General features: G+C 44.8%; 1 protein-coding gene across 1 annotated transcript in view; it reads left to right on the top strand.

The window, feature by feature from the left end:
* The window catches only part of LOC123758853 (AKT-interacting protein), a 98,974-nt gene that overhangs the window by 26,867 nt on the left and 52,057 nt on the right, over window positions 1-20,050 (top strand). The window contains exon 2 of the mRNA XM_045743598.2: window positions 3,595-3,901. Within this exon, the coding sequence (XP_045599554.2) occupies window positions 3,881-3,901 (21 nt within the window). The 5' untranslated portion in view covers window positions 3,595-3,880. The remainder of the gene's footprint in view (window positions 1-3,594; window positions 3,902-20,050) is intronic.

The following is a 20,050-nucleotide window of genomic DNA, read 5'->3' as shown; positions in this document are numbered from 1 at the left end:
TTTTATAATAATATAATAATAATAATATAATAATAATAATAAAAAATTTGATCTGACATTTGCCTTTCTCCTTGTACGTGTGAGTGTACCACACAAGTATTGGCATTGTGAAGTGCGCCTCTCTCTCACACGGTGAATATCTTTATATCAGGTGTCACTCGCACTCGCCGCCACCCGAAAATTAGCCACAGGTGAGATGCAAGTTTGTGACCCTTCGTGCGGAACCTTACACTCTCTCCATGACCCCCCCAGGCTTCACAATGGCCTCCACACCCCAGGCTTGGACTAGCCTGGGGTGACAATTCCAGAAATTGTCTTGGGGGTCCATTTGGTACCGTGTTAAGTGGCACTCGTACGTGTGTTCGTACTACTCGACCTTGTTGGGCACGTACACAACAGCCAAGGTCAATGGAATGACATATGAGATTAAAAAAAAACAGGGTTGTGTGAAGACTAATAATACACACACCTGACACTGAAATTCCTCTGTAGCTAAAACAACTAAGTATTAGCAAAAAGACCTACCATTAATGTGTGATCTTTTAATTGTAAATTCATAGATTTTTCATTTCAACGCCTAACTAGCTGACATAATTATAAGGTGTGCAGAATATATGTACTTGTGAATGTAATATTCTCCGCTGAGGTCTGATGAAGACCTTTTGTGCCCTCTAATTCTTTTTACGCTACCGCTGACAGGATGAGTATGGGGTGCACAATAAACTAGCAACCTCCGGCGGCAAATCGTACCCTGTACGGGTAGTGGAATGCTCTAAAAGAAGCTGTGGAAGCCACCTCCATCCACAACTTTAAGGCCAGACTCGACAAAGAATTTGAAAGTCAGATTAGTTAAGTAGAAATGCAACATGTATAAGACTAGTGGGTGGGGGCATAGCTAGACCTCACTTCCCCCGTAGACAATGATGGGTAACTACACACCATAACATTGTTGTGGTGTGGCATATTCAGCGTGACGTTATCATGGTGGGCATGGCTGTTTTTGGCTTATCTTGCCTTATCTTGCCTTGAGTGTGACACAATGCAGAGAGCTGTGCCGGCATTTGGGCACAGTGGTTGTGGTGAAGGCCTGTGAGTGTGTGTGCTGTTATGGTTCTTGGGAGGTGATTGGGGCTTCACTGGACAAGGGCTTGGGGATGGGGCTGTGCCGGGGGAGGGGGGCTGGGCTGGGCTGAAGGGGCTTGTGGCGGGGCTGGGGCTGCGTGTGGAGGGGAATAAACACTAACGCATGTATGGGAATACAACACTTATGTAAACAAGATAAGAAACTTAAACCACAATTATTTCAATATGGTGATGTTTAAGGAGAGGACATAGTTGTGTGCCTAGTTATGTTGCACAGCTAGCAACATGAAGTAAATACATGTGTAGATCTGTTTACCTGCCGAAAACGGTATAGTAAAATAGTTTTAAACTATCTTGATGGCAACAAAATGTCCAAAATGTGACTGTTTACACAAGTAAAGAAAATATTTCAGATTCAACTTGGTTATTGTATTACATTCTTATCCGCCCTCACAGTCTGTACTGCAATTCTTTGGTCGTTCACTTGTATTTTTATCGTTTGAAGAATTGAGATTGAAGCCAGCACCAACTGTGACTAGACTCCAATACATTGTGTTATTCTTTGCATGCAAGTGTTTATATAAAGTAATATACTTCATAATCACACAAGATGGAGAGAAGTTCAGCAGCATCTAAATAAGATTGGGATGAAACTCAACACTCCAGTCCGTCATAAGGTTTCCCAACGTCAAGAAACTGTCGTACTAAAGTGCCTTATCCTAACCTACCAAAACAGAAAACGAGACAGTATGTCAATTTCGCGAGCCGCTTCCATTTTCTAGTACAATTTTGGTCCATAGGTAGAGTATACGTCAGAATGCGACGCTCTGTTAGGAGGACGAGTTGGCCACTCCCACTTGGTTCTTCGTTCCATAACTTGAATTGTCTTATATGGGTGCAACTGGATTTTGGTCCCCGTAACTGTTACTAGCTACTATTACCCCCCCTCTCTCATACACACACATGGAGCAGCCCGTAACAGCTGTCTAACTCCCAGGTACCTATTTACTGCTAGGTAACGGGCATCAGGGTGAAAAAATTCTGTCCGTTGTTTCTCGCCGGCGCCGGGAATTGAACCCTGGACCACAGGATTGGTCATGTGGTATAGTATAGTATAAGCACAGGATTACGTGTCCAGCGTGCTGTCAACTCACCTACCGGCCTCTTTTTGGTTGTGCACGCGTACCTATGTTGCACTGCTGTCAACCAATCCATTTGATGTTGAGAATAATAGTTGAGCAAATACCAGTGAGGACAAGGGGGCACGGCTACCAGCTGGGTCATACCTGTATTCATCAAGAGGAAGTTGATCACACATTCAGAATAACAACCAACTCTCCAGCCTTGAATGTGTTTTGTGTACATAATCGAGGACTTGTTGCTGTTACACTGGAAACAAAACTAGGCCACGACTCATTGTGTCATTGTGCGTGTCGAAATGTGACTTCTGCTCCCGATTATATCGAGTTTTACGTAGAATGTCTGCGTATCACAATCTATGTACAGTACTTTATATAATTATTTACATAACTAGGTAATGGGGTGGTGTAAAGAAACACAAGCGAGAGATAATTATATTTGCAATCATATCGCCTGTAAGGAATTTATTAAATAATTGCATTGTATTGCATAGGTCTTTATGTAGAGGTTACGGGCGAAACGTTGTCTCAGTCTACCCTCAACATGTACACATGTGGTGTGATGATGGCCTTAGTCTTATCACTCTAGAGGGATATTAACACCGGAACACTTAGTACCTCGTACACACACACACACACACACACACACACACACACACACACACACACACACACACACACACACACACACACACACACACACACACACACACACACACACACACACACACACACACACACACACACACACACACACACACACACACACACACACACACACACACACACACACACACACACACACACACACACACACACACACACACACACACACACACACACACACACACACACACACACACACACACACACACACACACACACACACACACACACACACACACACACACACACACACACACACACACACACACACACACACACACACACACACACACACACACACACACACACACACACACACACACACACACACACACACACACACACACACACACACACACACACACACACGCACGCGCGCGCGCGCGCGCGATACAAATTTACAAATTACAGTTGAATAATATGAAAACCTATAATTATGAAGGAAAATAAAGCAATAAATCACGTAATCGCTTTGTGCAATTGATGAAGATTAAGCCACCCAAGAGGTGGTCTTACAGGCATGAATAACCCGTAAGCTTTGGTGTAAATAGGCGGCTTCAAAAGTACCTCTGACGATGTGTTGATTTACACGAAAGCGATTAAGTAATTTATTGTTTAACTTTCCTTCGTGGTTATAGGGTTTCAAATTTATGTACAGTATGTCCCTTAAACACTTTATTAAATCTAGTTTTCTTGTTTTTTGCAGACTTATGAAAGCATGATATGAAGGAGAGGCTGTGGACGGGGGAGAGTAGCGGAGAGCGAGCCAGAGTTTACTTAGTGTTGCGATCTGGAAGAGATGTGACCGGTCTAACGCTTGGTGATGTGAATACGTATATTTCTCTCGACGGTTTAGTGTGATGAATTAGATCAATATTTTATATTCGTGTTTTAAGTGTTCAGTTTTATTTGAAAATAAGAACTTGGAAACATAAGAAAAGAAGAATCGTTGACTTAGAATGCTCTAGAGTAGACTCTCCTGATATTAGAAAATGGCTGCAGTCGCCCGAAAGGTGAGTACCCGTTTTCTTTGTTAATTCTTGATGGGTAACTCCTCTAGTTTTATGATTTTTGTTTATTTATGTCTTTGTTTTATGATTTTTGTTTATATATGCTAGAGTTCTTGCATTCTTGTAAGGCCACCAGGACGCATAGCGTTTCGGGCAGGTCCTTGATCCTAATTTTCCCTGGAATACGACCCGCCAAATCGTTTTGAAATTGAAATAAGTTTATTGAGGTAAAATACACACAAAGGGATGAGGTAGCTGAAGCTATTCTCACCCCGTTCAGTACATTGTGTTAATACATACATAGACACACATCACAAACAATAAACATTACCAAATATTCTGAACCAAATCGTTTAACAACCAGAAGCAAAAGTTACGGCTTAGGCTTCATTAAGCTAAATAAATTGGTTGAATTGGACCCAATTTATTGGCTATATAAACCGTAAATTGTATGACATTTTTCATCTATTAACTTCAATTTTCTCTTAAAACGCAAAATGTAAAGATATCTAATAGGATTTTTATATAGAATTTTAATATTTTGATGAGCTTTGAAATATTATAATTGCCCTGAGCTTGTAAACCGTGTCGCGTGTTTACAGGGCTATTTACAATGGGATCCAAAGCCTGTACCGGCATTATCATTATGACATCACAATGACCTTACACACCTCGTGTGTACACCAAACAAAACATTTTATATAGTTTTCTGGTTGGGTCGAGTTTGTTTACAAGTAGCGATGACGTATAGGGACCTCGTACTTTTGTAAGGTCTTGGACCCCACTCTACGGTGAAGACGTTTTCTTGTGTATCTATTTAGTCGACTGTAGTGAGTTGTATCTAGGGGGATGGTAAGTGGTTGTCTATCAATATCCATTATTAAAGGCCGTTAAGTCTTTTTAACGCCCTAAACATAGGAAGTTACAGCCCGGCTCCTGTGCCAGGTAAGTCCACTGCGGACTCACCATAGCCCGTGCTACTTGCCCTGTCCTGATTTCTAAGTTTATTTCATCCATAAACGGGGGTTTGGCGGCTGCATGGAATGAACATTTAGCGTTTGTTTATAAGGTTGGGTTGCAACATTGCGGCGCCAACCCTCGCTGGCTCCAGACACAGTTCACGGCCACAGTTGCAAATAACGAGCTGTGGCGGTAGTTCCGGCGGAGTTGATGATCTATTCTTTTTTTTTTCTCTCTTTTAGGGATATTCCTGCGCGGGCCCTAAGCCTCTGGCTGGCCCACTATGTGTTGCTTGTTTCTGTTTTACTTGGGCGGAGTATGAGTATTTATGACTCGTATGGTCGCTTCAGTAAGATTTTGCCATATGTGTTTAACAACTTCTGCTCTGTTGAATCTAAGTTGAAATCTTAATGGGTTTGTAACTGTGCACTGTTCTATTCACGTGATGGCCACCACCCAACTCTGTACTCTACATCAGTGTGATCAATAGATTTATCCCGGTCAATACATGTTGTATATAATCTTCGTGTTCCGGGTGATAATGTCCGCTGTGTTGTTCATGGATGTTGCAAAATCCAATATAAAGTGGCAGGAGACCATAGTTAATATTTAGATCGAAGATCTAAAGAGATCTTGTTGTTATTGGAGTAATTTGGGACCTATGTCATGTAGCGTAATCGTAAACGGACCCTGGGCGTGTAAGTTGTCACGGTGTTACCAACCCGTGACGTGTCCGTCATCTCTTGTCACTACGGACATTGCCATGGGAGTATGTTACGTAACGGTGTGACGGTAGGCAGATCACCTCTCATGCAGACGTCAACTCTGCAATATTACCGTAACTGTGAGACCCTCACCGGTACCGGAGCTCAGAGCTGCACCACTCACCTAATGCATCAGTTGCTGTTGTTTTAGATTTAGCTACTCGGAACGAAATGTCCATGTAGCACGGGCTATGGTGATCCCGTAATTAAGTTCGGTAATTCGCGATAACTTTGTTACTCTGATATTTGGGTCAAAGTTTTAAATGGAGGTGGGGTTTCCTCCTTTTTCCCTGTTTCTTTATCCCTTCTGTTATAGTCGTGTTTTAATAACATTATCTTGGTGGCGGATGTAGGTGCAGAATGTTCACTAGTGAGTCCCATTCTTTAACGGCTTTTCTAATCATTGTAGTGACTGTGGGCTAATGCACCAATGTGTGTGTTTGATATATATATATTTTATGACGTCACAGCGGAGGAAACTCGGCCCATTTGCCAGCAGCTGAGCGTGGCTTGACGCGCCTGACCTCTAACAGTAGATGTCTGAAGAAATCCATAGGAGCCGTGATGAGGGATGGAACCTATGTACTGGGTGTTTCCAGATGCGCACTAGTCCACTGTGCCACGACATGGTCGACATTTAGTTGGCTAGAGCGTGTCTGGGAACACCCAGTACATGCATTCGAACCCTCATTAAGGCTCCTGTGTGTAGTAGATATCTTCCCCTTACAAAGACATAATAAACAGGATATCTCACCTGAAGGTGTGGTGGGCGGTTCGAGGCTGTGTCCAGGTGACTGAAGTGTTGTTGTACACGATGTGGTGGCTAGCAGTTTATATGACTAGGTCGTGGATCATCTAACACCTACATGCTAAAGTCTGCAGACTTCTCTTCATGGAGCACTTAAGTTCTTGCAGGAAGTGGGGAGTGTAGGACCAACAGAGTTGTTGGGGATAAAATGGGTTATATGAATAACTTAAAACAAACTCGGTACACAGTTAATCAACTCTTCCTCTTACAAAGAACGTCGCTTTTCGCTTGTATGCGTTACTAAGGCCAAAAATCGTTGTACTGGAAAATGGAAGCGACTGGCGAAAGTGTCGTACTTTCGTTACGGGTACTTTCGTACCCGTTTTCTGTTGTGGGTCCTCTGGACACTTTAAATAAAGTTTTCTTGACGTTTTTGAATCCTCAGGGGGGGGGGGAAAGGTTGTATACACGTAGATAATGATTGAAAGTCAGGGCTCTGGAGGCGAGGCAAGCAGGTAGAGTATTGGTGAATGTTGTTGTTTTTAAATTCAGCTACTACGAACAAAAAGTTGCAAGTAGCACGGGCTATGGTGAGCCCGTAGTGGACTTACCTGGCACAGGAGCGGAGCTGTAACTGTGAGTAGTGTTAGTGAAGCGAGTGAGGATGTGCTGGTCCATAGGCACGCACACCCGCCACCAGCTTCCCTAATGACTCCCACCAACACGTTTGGTCAACCGCTGCAGTATTGGCCAACTTGATGTCCTGCAGCTTACTTGGAGACTGTTCCGGGGGAAGTTCTAAGTCCCCCCCCCCCACTCCCAGCCCGGTCTGCAGCCAGGCTCAGCTTTTGATAACTTGGTCCATCAGGCTGTTGCTTGGAGCGGCTCACAGGCCTACATCCACTGCAACCCGGTTGGTCCGACACTTTTTGCAGGAATACATATAATTGCTTCTTGAAGAGAAGTCTGCAGACTTCTCTTCAAGAAGCTCTTCTTAAAGAAGAGCTTCTAACTCTTCTGTTAGACTTTTAGACTCTAACTTCTGTTAGAGAAGTCAGACTTCTTCTTCTGGAGAAGTCTGCAGACTTCTCCAGAAGAGGTCCTCCTTTCTTCCGGCAAGATTTCTTATGCTTGCTGGGGGAATATACGAACTGTGTATATTCCCTCTGTCACAAGTGTACCCTGCTCTGAAAGGGTAAGAGTACCGAGCAGTACTCGAGGCGGGGCAACAACAGTGGTGTAAGTAGTATGACGACTGTGGTGGGATCCCTGAATTTGAACGTTCTCGTATGTTTGCTGGTTGGTGCAATATTTGCTTGGTAATGTTCAATAAACGTCAGGTCGTCACATGACCCAGTTCCCAGGTCTTTTATACATGGCGTTTTCCTTTTATGGTCAGGTCTGATTGTGTCCGGTACCCTGTATTTCAGGAGTAATTTTATAATATGTATACAGTATAATATATTACTACACTGATATTACACTGGAACTACTACTAATCAGTGTAACATTATATAATATTATATGTAATATTACCCTGTGTTTCGTTTCAGTTCATTTCTACCATACCTACGTACCTGGAACTTATCACTGTTGAAATTTATTTTCAGTTGCCCAATCGTATACTACTAATACCGGCTTGTAGTTTTCAATGTCTTCTACAGAAGTCATTTTGATGATGATAGTTGTATTATCTGCAGAGGAAGACACAAAGTTGCGGCTTGTATTCTACTCTGTATCTGATGTGAAAATGAGAAACGCAGAACAAATCCACAAGGGCCGTGATGAGGGTTCGAACCTACGGCAGTCACGGCCCTTGTGGATTTGTCCATTTGATGCATCACGCTATTGTGATTTCTTTGTGTAGTGAGTAACAGATGTGCCAGAACTGTGGATATAAATTTATAATATAAAATTATATTGGCTATGGCCTTTTTATTTTTGTGCTCTGCTTGTTAGAACATGTCAAATCCAACGCCCTACTTTACCTATTAATCCTCATTGATATCATTTTATGGTCTATCACTCTATGGCCACACTTATAAAATGCATTTTAAAAAAGTATGTGTATTTTGCATTTTGTTTTTCTTCTAATGCTTCCGTAGTTGTGACAATGGTTGAGTAACTGTGAAAGACATGTACTAACTACTCCAAAGCAATGTTGACGTAAGTTGGGTACCTGGTTGATGCCTGGTTGATGGGGTTCTGGGAGTTCTTCTACTGCCCAAGCCCAACCCGAGGCCGCCTGTGTAGGATGTAGGAGCGTGAATAGGGAGGTATGACATAGGAGCATGAATAGGGAGGTATGACGTGGGAGCATGGGAGCATGAATGGGGAGGCAGGAATAGCTGTGATCTGGAGCCGTGGAGCGTGAAGCGGAGAGCAGTGTATGTGTGTGTGTGGTGACAGGCAGGGGAGAGCCAGTCAGTGTTGGGAGTGAGCAGTGTACGCAGCGGCGCCAGTGTAGTGGTGGGTTGTGTGTCTTATGCCACGTGTCCTGTGTCTTATACCCCGTGTCCAGTGTGTTATACCGCGTGTCCAGTGTGTTATACCGCGTGTCCAGTGTGTTATACCGCGTGTCCAGTGTGTTATACCGCGTGTCCAGTGTGTTATACCGCGTGTCCAGTGTGTTATACCCCGTGTCCTGTGTGTTATACCCCGTGTCCTGTGTGTTATACCGCGTGTCCAGTGTGTTATACCCCGTGTCCAGTGTGTTATACCGCGTGTCCAGTGTGTTATACCGCGTGTCCAGTGTGTTATACCGCGTGTCCAGTGTGTTATACCGCGTGTCCAGTGTGTTATACCGCGTGTCCAGTGTGTTATACCGCGTGTCCAGTGTGTTATACCGCGTGTCCAGTGTGTTATACCGCGTGTCCAGTGTGTTATACCGCGTGTCCAGTGTGTTATACCGCGTGTCCTGTGTGTTATACCCCGTGTCCAGTGTGTTATACCGCGTGTCCAGTGTGTTATACCCCGTGTCCAGTGTGTTATACCGCGTGTCCAGTGTGTTATACCCCGTGTCCAGTGTGTTATACCCCGTGTCCTGTGTCTTATACCGTGTTATCCTTCTCCTTGAGACGTGTCCAGTGTGTTATACCGCGTGTCCAGTGTGTTATACCCCGTATCCTGTGTCTTATACCGTGTTATCCTTCTCCTTGAGACGTGTCCAGTGTGTTATACCGCGTGTCCAGTGTGTTATACCGCGTGTCCAGTGTGTTATACCGCGTGTCCAGTGTTATACCGCGTGTCCAGTGTGTTATACCGCGTGTCCAGTGTGTTATACCGCGTGTCCAGTGTGTTATACCGCGTGTCCTGTGTGTTATACCCCGTGTCCAGTGTGTTATACCGCGTGTCCAGTGTGTTATACCCCGTGTCCTGTGTGTTATACCCCGTGTCCTGTGTGTCAGTACCGCTGCAGGAGTCACCTGATGGGCAGTTAACAGAGCAGTTGTCTGAATGCACAAGAATGCTGCTTGGCTGCTTCTGGCCATAATACCAGCTCAGGATATTGAAAGTTATTCTTTCCATACGTGATGCAAATGCTGACATTTTTGCGCAAGGGCTCTCATTCTGATAGTAAATAATACATATTAAAATAATAAATAATAATTCGGGTAAGGGGCGTGTCAATGGTTGATATTATTAAATGGGTCAATTAAATGGGTTATATTTTTCTGGTTGGTATTGGGTCAGTGTTGGGTATTCGTGGAGGGGATCTTAAGCTAGTGTTATCTTGAGGTTATCTTGATTTCTGGGCTTAGCGTCCCCGCGGCCCGGTCCTCGACCAGGCCTCCTTTTTGTTACACATCCCCCAGGAAGCAGCCCGTAGCTGCTGTCTAACTCCCAGATACCTATTTATTGCTAGGTGAACAGGGGGGATGAGTGAAAGAAATTCTGCCCATTTGTTTCTGCCTCCGCAGGGGATCGAACCCGGAACCGTAGGACTACGAACCCCGAGCACTGTCCACTCAGCTGTCAGGCCCCCACAGTAAGGGTGGGCAGGTTCTTTACGCCAGGCACAGAACTGTCAACTTAATAGTTGTTAATTCTCAATAGCTCGGTCGACAGTGACGTGGGCCACTGTGACGTGGGCCCAAGACGCCACGGAAAATCAGCAAATCCCCGATGCAATGTACATAGATTTCGCGAAAGCATTCGACAAAGTAGACCAGATGCTCTCGGACGCAGGTTCGAATCCTCGCCACGGCCCTTGTGGATTTGTTCAGGTAGATGAGTTATTAAACACCAAATGCACACAAAAATTGCTTGCAACGTAGGAAGATTGATCTTCGATTTCCTTAGCAAGCACAAGCCAAAGTAATTGTTTTACACGGGTGGGTAGAGGAGTAGACGACTGCTGACTCCTGTTAGACGTCTGAGAACTTTCCAATCCTATGAACTAATCCACAGGAGCCGCTATGATGGTGTATCCCGCTAGTTTCCCTGGAATACGATTCGCCAATCGTATAGAAACCTGGTACCCAGTCACTGCTGGGTGAACAGATGCGTACAGTTAAGGATTGGTGCCTAGTCAATCCTACCCAGGCAGGATACAAACCTGGGCGAAATCACTGGCGAAGCGTGTGTGTGACCTCTGTGCCAGCAGGTATTGTAATATAAGAGGCTGTCTGTCAGGGTGGAGGCTAGACGCTTGCCGATAGTCTCGTTAAGCTTTGAAGGATTAATGGACGGTCGGGGATTGAACGCAGACCTGCATGACGCTCTACCGTCCAGCCCAGGTGGTTGGGAGGAGGAAGAGGAGGAGGTAATAGATGAAAACAATAGATAAGACCTTGAGACATTGACGAACACTACTGAGGGTGTTAGTGTGGCTTCCTCCCCCACCCCCCCCCCCACCCCCCAATCACCACACCATTGCCAGCACCTTGACGCCCCCCTCTTCTTCCCCTTTCTTTCTCTCTATCCTCCGCCCCTCCTCTCTATCCTCCGCCCCTCCTCTCTATCCTCCGCCCCTCCTCTCTATCCTCCGCCCCTCCTCTCTATCCTCCGCCCCTCCTCTCTATCCTCCGCCCCTCTTCTCTATCCTCCGCCCCTCCTCTCTATCCTCCGCCCCTCCTCTCTATCCTCCGCCCCTCCTCTCTATCCTACGCCCCTCCTCTCTATCCTCCCCCGACCGGGTGTGTGTGTGTGTGTGTGTGTTAATAATTATTTTGTATTGTAGTCATTAATAGTAATAGAAGGCGTTAATAGCATAATGACCGGAAGAGAGAACGTTACCTTGCAGTACAGGCAAGTGTCTTGACAAGGAAGCCCCCCCCTACCCCCCATAGCTCTACAACGCCCCAAGATCCTCTTGCAACATGTCAATCATCCGGCAACACAAAGTCAACAGTGTGTGTTTGTGTGTGTGTACAGTGATCTTATCAAGGTGTTGTGTAGATGGCATTATGTATCCCGTTAAGACGTCGAGAGAAAGTGTTTCAGTAATTGAGAGGAAATCCAGTTTGAGAGGAGTAAAACAGTCGTTAGACACTCGCCGTTGCTGCCACAGCAGTGACGAGTGACTGTCACAGCAATGACAGCTTTAGACAAGAACACAAGACACAGCTTTCGTGGCAGCCTTGTGGCATGGAGACGTGAGCTCGACTTGTCACGCTGGCATGTCATGACACGTGGACAGGTAAGGTCTCTCTAATAGAGCAGGTAAGACAGGTAAGCCATCTCCCAGTAGTGATATCAAGCAACATAATATTTACTAGGTGACTCGAACAGCTGACCCCCTCGTGTGTGAGGCCGAAGACCTATCGACCGACCTATTGAATATTTAGATATTAATCTAATATTTAGATATTAATCTAGTCTTAGAATATTTAGACATTCTAGGGGCCGAGAATGTGGTGTGGAGGAGACAGGCGTAGTACCTGTGTACACACTATAAGGAGGTGGTCGGTATACTTGAGGCGGTTTACGGGGTATTCATGCATTTTTTTTTTAACAGTTTTTGGTCGTGTGTAAATTATACGTGAAAATTCGAGGTACTATGAAGAGAAGCGGTCGGGTATGTCCACTACAGCCTGGTTGGTCCGGCACTTATTGCTCTTTGCTCTTCATTGGTGTTATCTGTTGCTTGTGCGCACTTTCAGTCCTTATAAGGAAAGGGAACTATCAGGGGGAAAGCGCCAAGCCATTACGACTATATAACATTGGGAAGGGGTCAGGACAAGGATTTGGGATGGGACGGAGGGGAAGGAATGGTGCCCAACCACTTGTGGACTGTTGGGGATTGAACGCCGACCTGCAGGAAGCGAGATAGTTTTCATTATCCATTTTTGTCAGTCCATTTTTTGTTAATTTCGTAGTAATTGCACCGTTAAATTTTGATAATGTTGACATTACCTGTGTATTCGTAACATTAATTAACATGACATTTCTCAAAGACTGCTTAAATAAATACATTTTTAACATTCGTTAAGAAATAGTTATTTAAATTCAGTATAGCTTTAATTATATGGCAAATGTCTTCATATTTATGGTGTTTGTGGCCGATGTAGAGCTCCTGGTGAACGAGGCTACACCTCTGTATAACGATATGGACGGAAATGTGTATAGTGCGTGCGTGTGCGTGCGTGTGTGCAGGTGGGTGGAGGTGGGTGGAGGAAGTGTGTGTTTACAGTTACCCCGTCACTCACCCGTCACAGTGGGCGGCCCACTTACTGCTCTAGCACTTACCAGTACTAAGTGCTTGCCACTAAGTGCACCACTTACACATGTTCTTCATAACGGGACAGTACGTCACTTTCGTCAGCCGCTTCCATTTTCTAGTACGACCATTTTTGGCCTTGAATAACGCATACGTGCGAAAAGCGACGTTCTATGTAGGAGGACGGGTTGGGCTAGCAGTCAAATCTCAGGAGCCAGACATCACTTGCGTCAGGCTGCGAGCAGCCACGTCCAACAGCCTGGTTGACCAGTCCAGCAACGAGAAGGCCTGTTCGACGACCGGGCCGCGGGGTCGCTGAGCCCCGAAATCACCTCAAGGTCAAGGTAGCGCTCATTATACATAATGTGTCTGTCAATTTTAGATTTAGCTACTCAGAACGAAGTGTCCATGTAGCACGGGCTATGGTGACCACGTGATAACGTGTCTTATGAAGCATTGTTTAATACTTCAGTATTGTAGTACATGACGGAGCGTGAGGTGGCTGCCTAGCCTGGGCACCTGGGACCAGATTAAGGAAGCAGTTACACAAGCACTTACGAACCTGTCCATCTTTTCTCAATCTTTGGCGGCTTTGTATACAATTATTAAACAGTTAATGAGCTCCGAAGCACCAGGAGGCTGTTTATAACAATAACAACAGTTGATTGGCAAGTTTCCATGCTTGTAAACTGTTTAATAAATGTAATCAAAGCCGTCAATGATTGAGGAAAGATGTACAGGTTCGTAAGTGCTTGTGTAGCTGCTTCGTGAATCTGGCCCCAGGACGTCGTCCGTCTAATTACCCAAAGCTTCCTAGCATAACGTAAGTAATGAAGAAATATGATATAACTACTCACTATAATGTTGGTGCTGAATGTACAACATGGAAAAATCTCATTTTTTACTCCTGAAATAAAAATAATTTGAGAACGAAATTAGATCCATCTAATTACCCAAAGTCACACCGTTGTCGCTCGGATCGTCGACTTCCTATACCTGGTGCATCAAGTGCCACTTGAGTTGATGCACACTTCTTACTTCATCTGCCAGCACCTTACGTCGCTGAGAGCGTGATTGACGGTTGAGAGGCGGGACCAAAGAGCCAGAGCTCAACCCCCCGCAAGCACAATTAGGTGAGGGCTCAATAACCCACGGTACCACATGATGTCTTAACACATCTCTAACTCTGTTTATGGAGACCGGCAGGCGTATACATGCTGGTGACCACTGTAAATGACGCCGTCTGCCGTGGACAATACGCTGAAAAGGAAAACGCAATATACATGAAATTGAAATAAGTTTATTGAGGTAAAATACACACAAAGGGATGAGGTAGCTCAAGCTATTCTCACCCCGTTCAGTACAACGTGTTAGTACATACATAGACACACATCACAAACAATAAACCTGTTACCAAACATTCTGAGAGATAAACATGTACATTTCCTCCTTCACAAGTGGTATGGTATCAGACGTACACAAATACTTTTATGACCCAATATACATGTGATTGAATTTATAGGATGAGTAAGTGGCCTCGGGGACGGGGCGGTGTTTATGGAGGATCCGCGGGGACTGGTGGGAGGCGTGTGGGGACTGGTGGTAGGTGTGTGCGGGGGGGGGGGGTGACTGGTGGAAGGCGTGTGGGACGTGGGAGGTGTGTGGGGGGAGGTGTGTGTGGGGGACGTGAGACGTGTGGAAGACGTTGGAGGCGTGTGTGGGGGACGTGGAAGGCGTGTGGGGGGACGTGGGAGGCGTGTGGGGGGACGTGGGAGGCGTGTGGGGGGACTGGTGGGTGGTGTGGGGGGACGTGGGAGGCGTGCGGGGGGGGACGTGGGAGGCGTGCGGGGGGGGGGGACGTGGGAGGCGTGTGGGGGACTGGTGGGCGGTGTGGGGGGACGTGGGAGGTGTATGGAGGACGTGGGAGGTGTATGGAGGACGTGGGAGGTGTATGGGAGACGTGGGAGGTGTATGGGAGACGTGGGAGGTGTATGGGGGACGTGGGAGGTGTATGGGGGACGTGGGAGGTGTATGGGGGACGTGGGAGGTGTATGGGAGACGTGGGAGGTGTATGGGGGACTTGGGAGGTGTGTGGGGGGACGTGGGAGTCGTGCGGGGGGACGTGGGAGGTGCGTGGGGGGACGTGGGGATGGGTGAGTCACGGCAGGTGGATACACACCAACATTGTGAAAGTGGTGGGTAGAGGTGGCCACTGTCAGTCCTTCAGTTATTTCCATTCTTCTTCCCTACGCTGCTGACGTTGTGTGGGGTGCTGGTCTGCTCTTGTCCCGCTCCCTAACCGCTATTTACTATCTCAAGACTATTTGTGTCAAAGTAGTGTTAAGAGACTTATCGGTCACATTATGATCACTGCGACGTTTTGATATATCAATATCTCATTATTGCATGCATCTTGGACAGCTACACATGACAAGAATTCTGACCAAGACGCTATGCAAGACTCTTATTGTCTAGGGTCCCAGCTATTGAACCATGTGTAAAGACGTCTGTGCCGTCAGTACTCCTGCCTCGCCGGCGTGGATTTCTTCACGGCGTCGCTCTTATTTCCAACCGTCTCCCAGTAAACTCCCCCCCCCCTCGGAGCAAAATTCTTGTTGTTTAAGATTTAGCTACTCAGAATGAAATGTCCATGTAGCACGGGCTATGGTGAGCCCGTAATCGAGTTCGTTTATTCGCGATAACCTTGTTACTGTGATATTTGGGTCAAAGTATTAGATGGAGGTGGGGTTTCCTCCTTTCCCTTCCCCCCCCCGTTTCCTTTTCTCTTCTGTTTGTCTTGAATTTTAGGCAAAATTCAAATTCAAGTGATTTATTTTTATATATATATATAATATATATATATATATATATATATATATATATATATATATATATATATATATATATATATATATATATATATATATATATATATATATGTCGTACCTAGTAGCCAGAACGCACTTCTCGGCCTACTATGCAAGGCCTGATTTGCCTAATAATCCAAGTTTTCCTGAATTAATATATTTTTTCTAATTTTTTTCTTATGAAATGATAAAGCTACCCATTTTATTATGTATGAGGTCAATTTTTTTTTATTGGAGTCAAAATTAACGTAGATATATGACCGAACCTAACCAACCCTACCTAACCTAACCTATCTTTATAGGTTAGGTTAGGTTAGGTAGCCGAAAAAGTTAGGTTAGGTTAGGTAGGTTAGGTAGGCGAAAAATAATTAATTCATGAAAACTTGGTTTATTAGGCAAATAGGGCCTTGCATATTAGGCTGAGAAGTGCGTTCTGGCTACTAGGTACGACATATATATATATATATATATATATATATATATATATATGTCGTACCTAGTAGCCAGAACGCACTTCTCAGCCTACTATTCAAGGCCCGATTTGCCTAATAAGCCAAGTTTTCATGAATTAATATATTTTCTCTATTTTTTTTCTTATGAAATGATAAAGCTACCCATTTCATTAGGTATGAGGTCAATTTTTTTTATTGGAGTTAAAATTAACGTAGATATATGACCGAACCTAACCAACCCTACCTAACCTAACCTATCTTTATAGGTTAGGTTAGGTTAGGTAGCCGAAAAAATTAGGTTAGGTTAGGTTAGGTAGGTTAGGTTGTCGAAAACACATTAATTCGTGAAAACTTGGCTTATTAGGCAAATCGGGCCTTGAATAGTAGGATGAGAAGTGCGTTCTGGCTATTAGGTACGACATATATATATATATATATATATATATATATATATATATATGTCGTACCTAGTAGCCAGAACTCACTTCTCAGCCTACTATTCAAGGCCCGATTTGCCTAATAAGCCAAGTTTTCCTGAATTAATATATTTACTATAATTTTTTTCTTATGAAATGATAAAGCAACCCTTTTCTCTATGTATGAGGTCCATTTTTTTTTATTGGAGTTCAAATTAACGTAGATATATGACCGAACCTAACCAACCCTACCTAACCTAACCTAACCTATATTTATAGGTAAGGTTAGGTTAGGTAGCCAAAAAAAGCTAGGTTAGGTTAGGTTAGGTAGGTTAGGTAGACGAAAAAACATTAATTCATGAAAACTTGGCTTATTAGGCAAATCGGGCCTTGAATAGTAGGCTGAGAAGTGCGTTCTGGCTATTAGGTACGACATATATATATATATATATATATATATATATATATATATGTCGTACCTAGTAGCCAGAACTCACTTCTCAGCCTACTATTCAAGGCCCGATTTGCCTAATAAGCCAAGTTTTCCTGAATTAATATATTTACTATAGTTTTTTTCTTATGAAATGATAAAGCAACCCTTTTCTCTATGTATGAGGTAAATTTTTTTTTTATTGGAGTTAAAATTAACGTAGATATATGACCGAACCTAACCAACCCTACCTAACCTAACCTAACCTATATTTATAGGTAAGGTTAGGTTAGGTAGCCAAAAAAAGCTAAGTTAGGTTAGGTTAGGTAGGTTAGGTAGACGAAAAAACATTAATTCATGAAAACTTGGCTTATTAGGCAAATCGGGCCTTGAATAGTAGGCTGAGAAGTGCGTTCTGGCTATTAGGTACGACATATATATATATATATAAATATGAATGAATGAATGAATGAAGAAGTGTTAGTGTGGTGTGGGTGTGTGAGGAGCGGGTGGTCGCGGGGGTGTGCAACACAGCAACTAGCAGGGCGTGATCCACAGGCTCCACCAGTGACTAATGTGCCACACATTTTAGAAAGTGGACCAGCATTTGTATCTGACCACAGACGATCAGGCTACAGTTTATTGTACTGTAGCTTGGGTCTGTAATGTATGTGTACCAGTATATTACAGTATGCTGCTGTTTCCCCCTTCTTCCCTCGTAAGTGTAAGGGGGGCATCTTAGAGTTCTAGTTATCTAGTAGTCGGCCAGTGTACGGGTTCTTCATGCTTAATTTCGTACGGGTAGGCTTTTATAACGTAGACCTATTATGTTTTTCGGTCACTTACATAGGTTGTGGCAGGGAAACTTGTGTGATACCGCGACTGGAAATTGTCAAAACTTAGCCAAGCTTACTACATGCATTTCCCAGTACTGAAAGACGTATTGGTCTGTTTAAACTGGTGTTCCAGCAAGTTTTGATACTTAATTGTATAAAATTTAATTTTTCCTAAATTTAATCTATCCCTTCCACCACCACCATCCTCCTCCTTCACCCTCCACCTCCTTCCCCACCTTCCTCCGCCAGAAAGGCACTACACGACTCTGGTTTACCACTTGCTCCACCTGGGGGCCAGCATCACGGAAGCAATGACAAATGTTGCCATTGTATTGACACATTTTACAAAGACGTGTAATGTGTTGGAGTGACAACACACACTATGTTGTCCAAAGTGTCCACAGGAGGACATTTTCCTCATGTCCTATATCGCTCCACGGGGGGATGGGGGGAAGTGGTATGGTAGTTAGACATTTCCTGACAAACTGCTCATACATAGTTGACGTGACTAGAAAATAGGTGTCGTGGTGTGTGTGTGTGTGTGTGTGTGTGTGTGTGTGTGTGTGTGTGTGTGTGTGTGTGTGTGTGTGTGTGTGTGTGTGTGTGTGTGTGTGTTGTGCTGGTGTGGCGTTCCCCCCTCCCACAGTTTCTCCCACTTTACCTCTGAAGGTTAAAGATAATATATCTGCAGCAATTATTTATTGCCTAGAGAACAGAGCCGCTCGTGTGTGGGGAAAGTGGAGGTGTTTTGTAATATTGTGACGTGTTGGACCGGAGTAATGACGGATGCCGCTCTGACACTGGCGACGGTGATGTCACCGTAGTGTGGTGTTGACGGTGACGGGGTAGAGGTTGTGGCGAGGCCCGACTGTGACGGTGTGTACGCTGTGATGATAGCGGAGCTCCCGCAGCAGCAGCGGTGGCGGAAGTTGGACAACGGGACCCCAGCCTTCACCTGCACCTGGTGCCAGGGTGAGCAGCAGGAACAGGAGCAGTAGCAGCAGCAGGAACACAGATGGTTATCGGAGCAGTTAACGGTGTTCGTCATACGATAACGTGTAGCAGTGGGATTGGGGGTAGGCTTGACTTGTGAAGAGTTTGGTCCATCAGGCTGTTGCTTGGAGCGGCCCGCAGGCTCACCTCTGATACACGTTTTCCTTGTTAAAGTTCATCTCTGATGGTTTTGTCCCGATTATTTCCCCCTCTTTGTATTTCCATGATGTATAACCTCGGCGTGTTGTTTTTGTGTGACAAGACCTTCACTTGGAGGAAATACTGATAAGTGATTTCTCAACTTGAGTCAGCTGTGTTTAATCTTTGTTGCATTGTTAGAATTGTGGGATATTATAGTGCATAATGGTTGTGTGGGGGCTCTATACAGAGGACGGGGTGGGGGAGGGCTTTATAGAGCTGGTGGGTCACGGATTGTCTCTGTCGCTGTTCAAAGGTAACCTCACATCAATCACCTTTGTACCACCTCACGTCTTCCGCTTTTGTTACATTAATAAAGGTGCAATATCCCTCCTGTTAGTTTTTTGTTCTCCACACAAGTGTAGGGACGCAGGAAGGATAGTTCGCATCCATCCCTCAAGAACGCTTCGACCAGACGACCAACTTCGGCCAACTGGGATAAGGGAACCAATTGTCTTGTAACACCTGGACATTTCCCCCTAGACCGTCCTGCTGACCCTTGTGGCACTCAACTGTGAGAAACTCGTGTACTCCATCAATTCAGCGGTCAATTGATCAGCCCTATGATCTTGGAGTGGATGGACGCGTCCACGGACCCCATCCCCAGATCTCCAGTATCAGCTGTTGATACAGATAATGGCTCCAAAGAGTCATTATGGGCTCACCATAGCCCTTGCTGCTTGTGGAACTTTTTGTTCCCTGTAGCTGAATCTAAAACAACAACAACAGCTGTTTCACAGTCCTTTGTTTCTGTCATGTCCATGTCATGTCACCTCGCGTTATGCCCCACAGTCTGACGCGACATATTTTATCATAAACCCCAATAC

The sequence above is a fragment of the Procambarus clarkii genome, chromosome 31 (assembly GCF_040958095.1).
Source record: "Procambarus clarkii isolate CNS0578487 chromosome 31, FALCON_Pclarkii_2.0, whole genome shotgun sequence".
Taxonomy (NCBI): Eukaryota; Metazoa; Arthropoda; class Malacostraca; order Decapoda; family Cambaridae; genus Procambarus; species Procambarus clarkii.
This window is presented reverse-complemented; position numbering and strand designations above follow the sequence as displayed.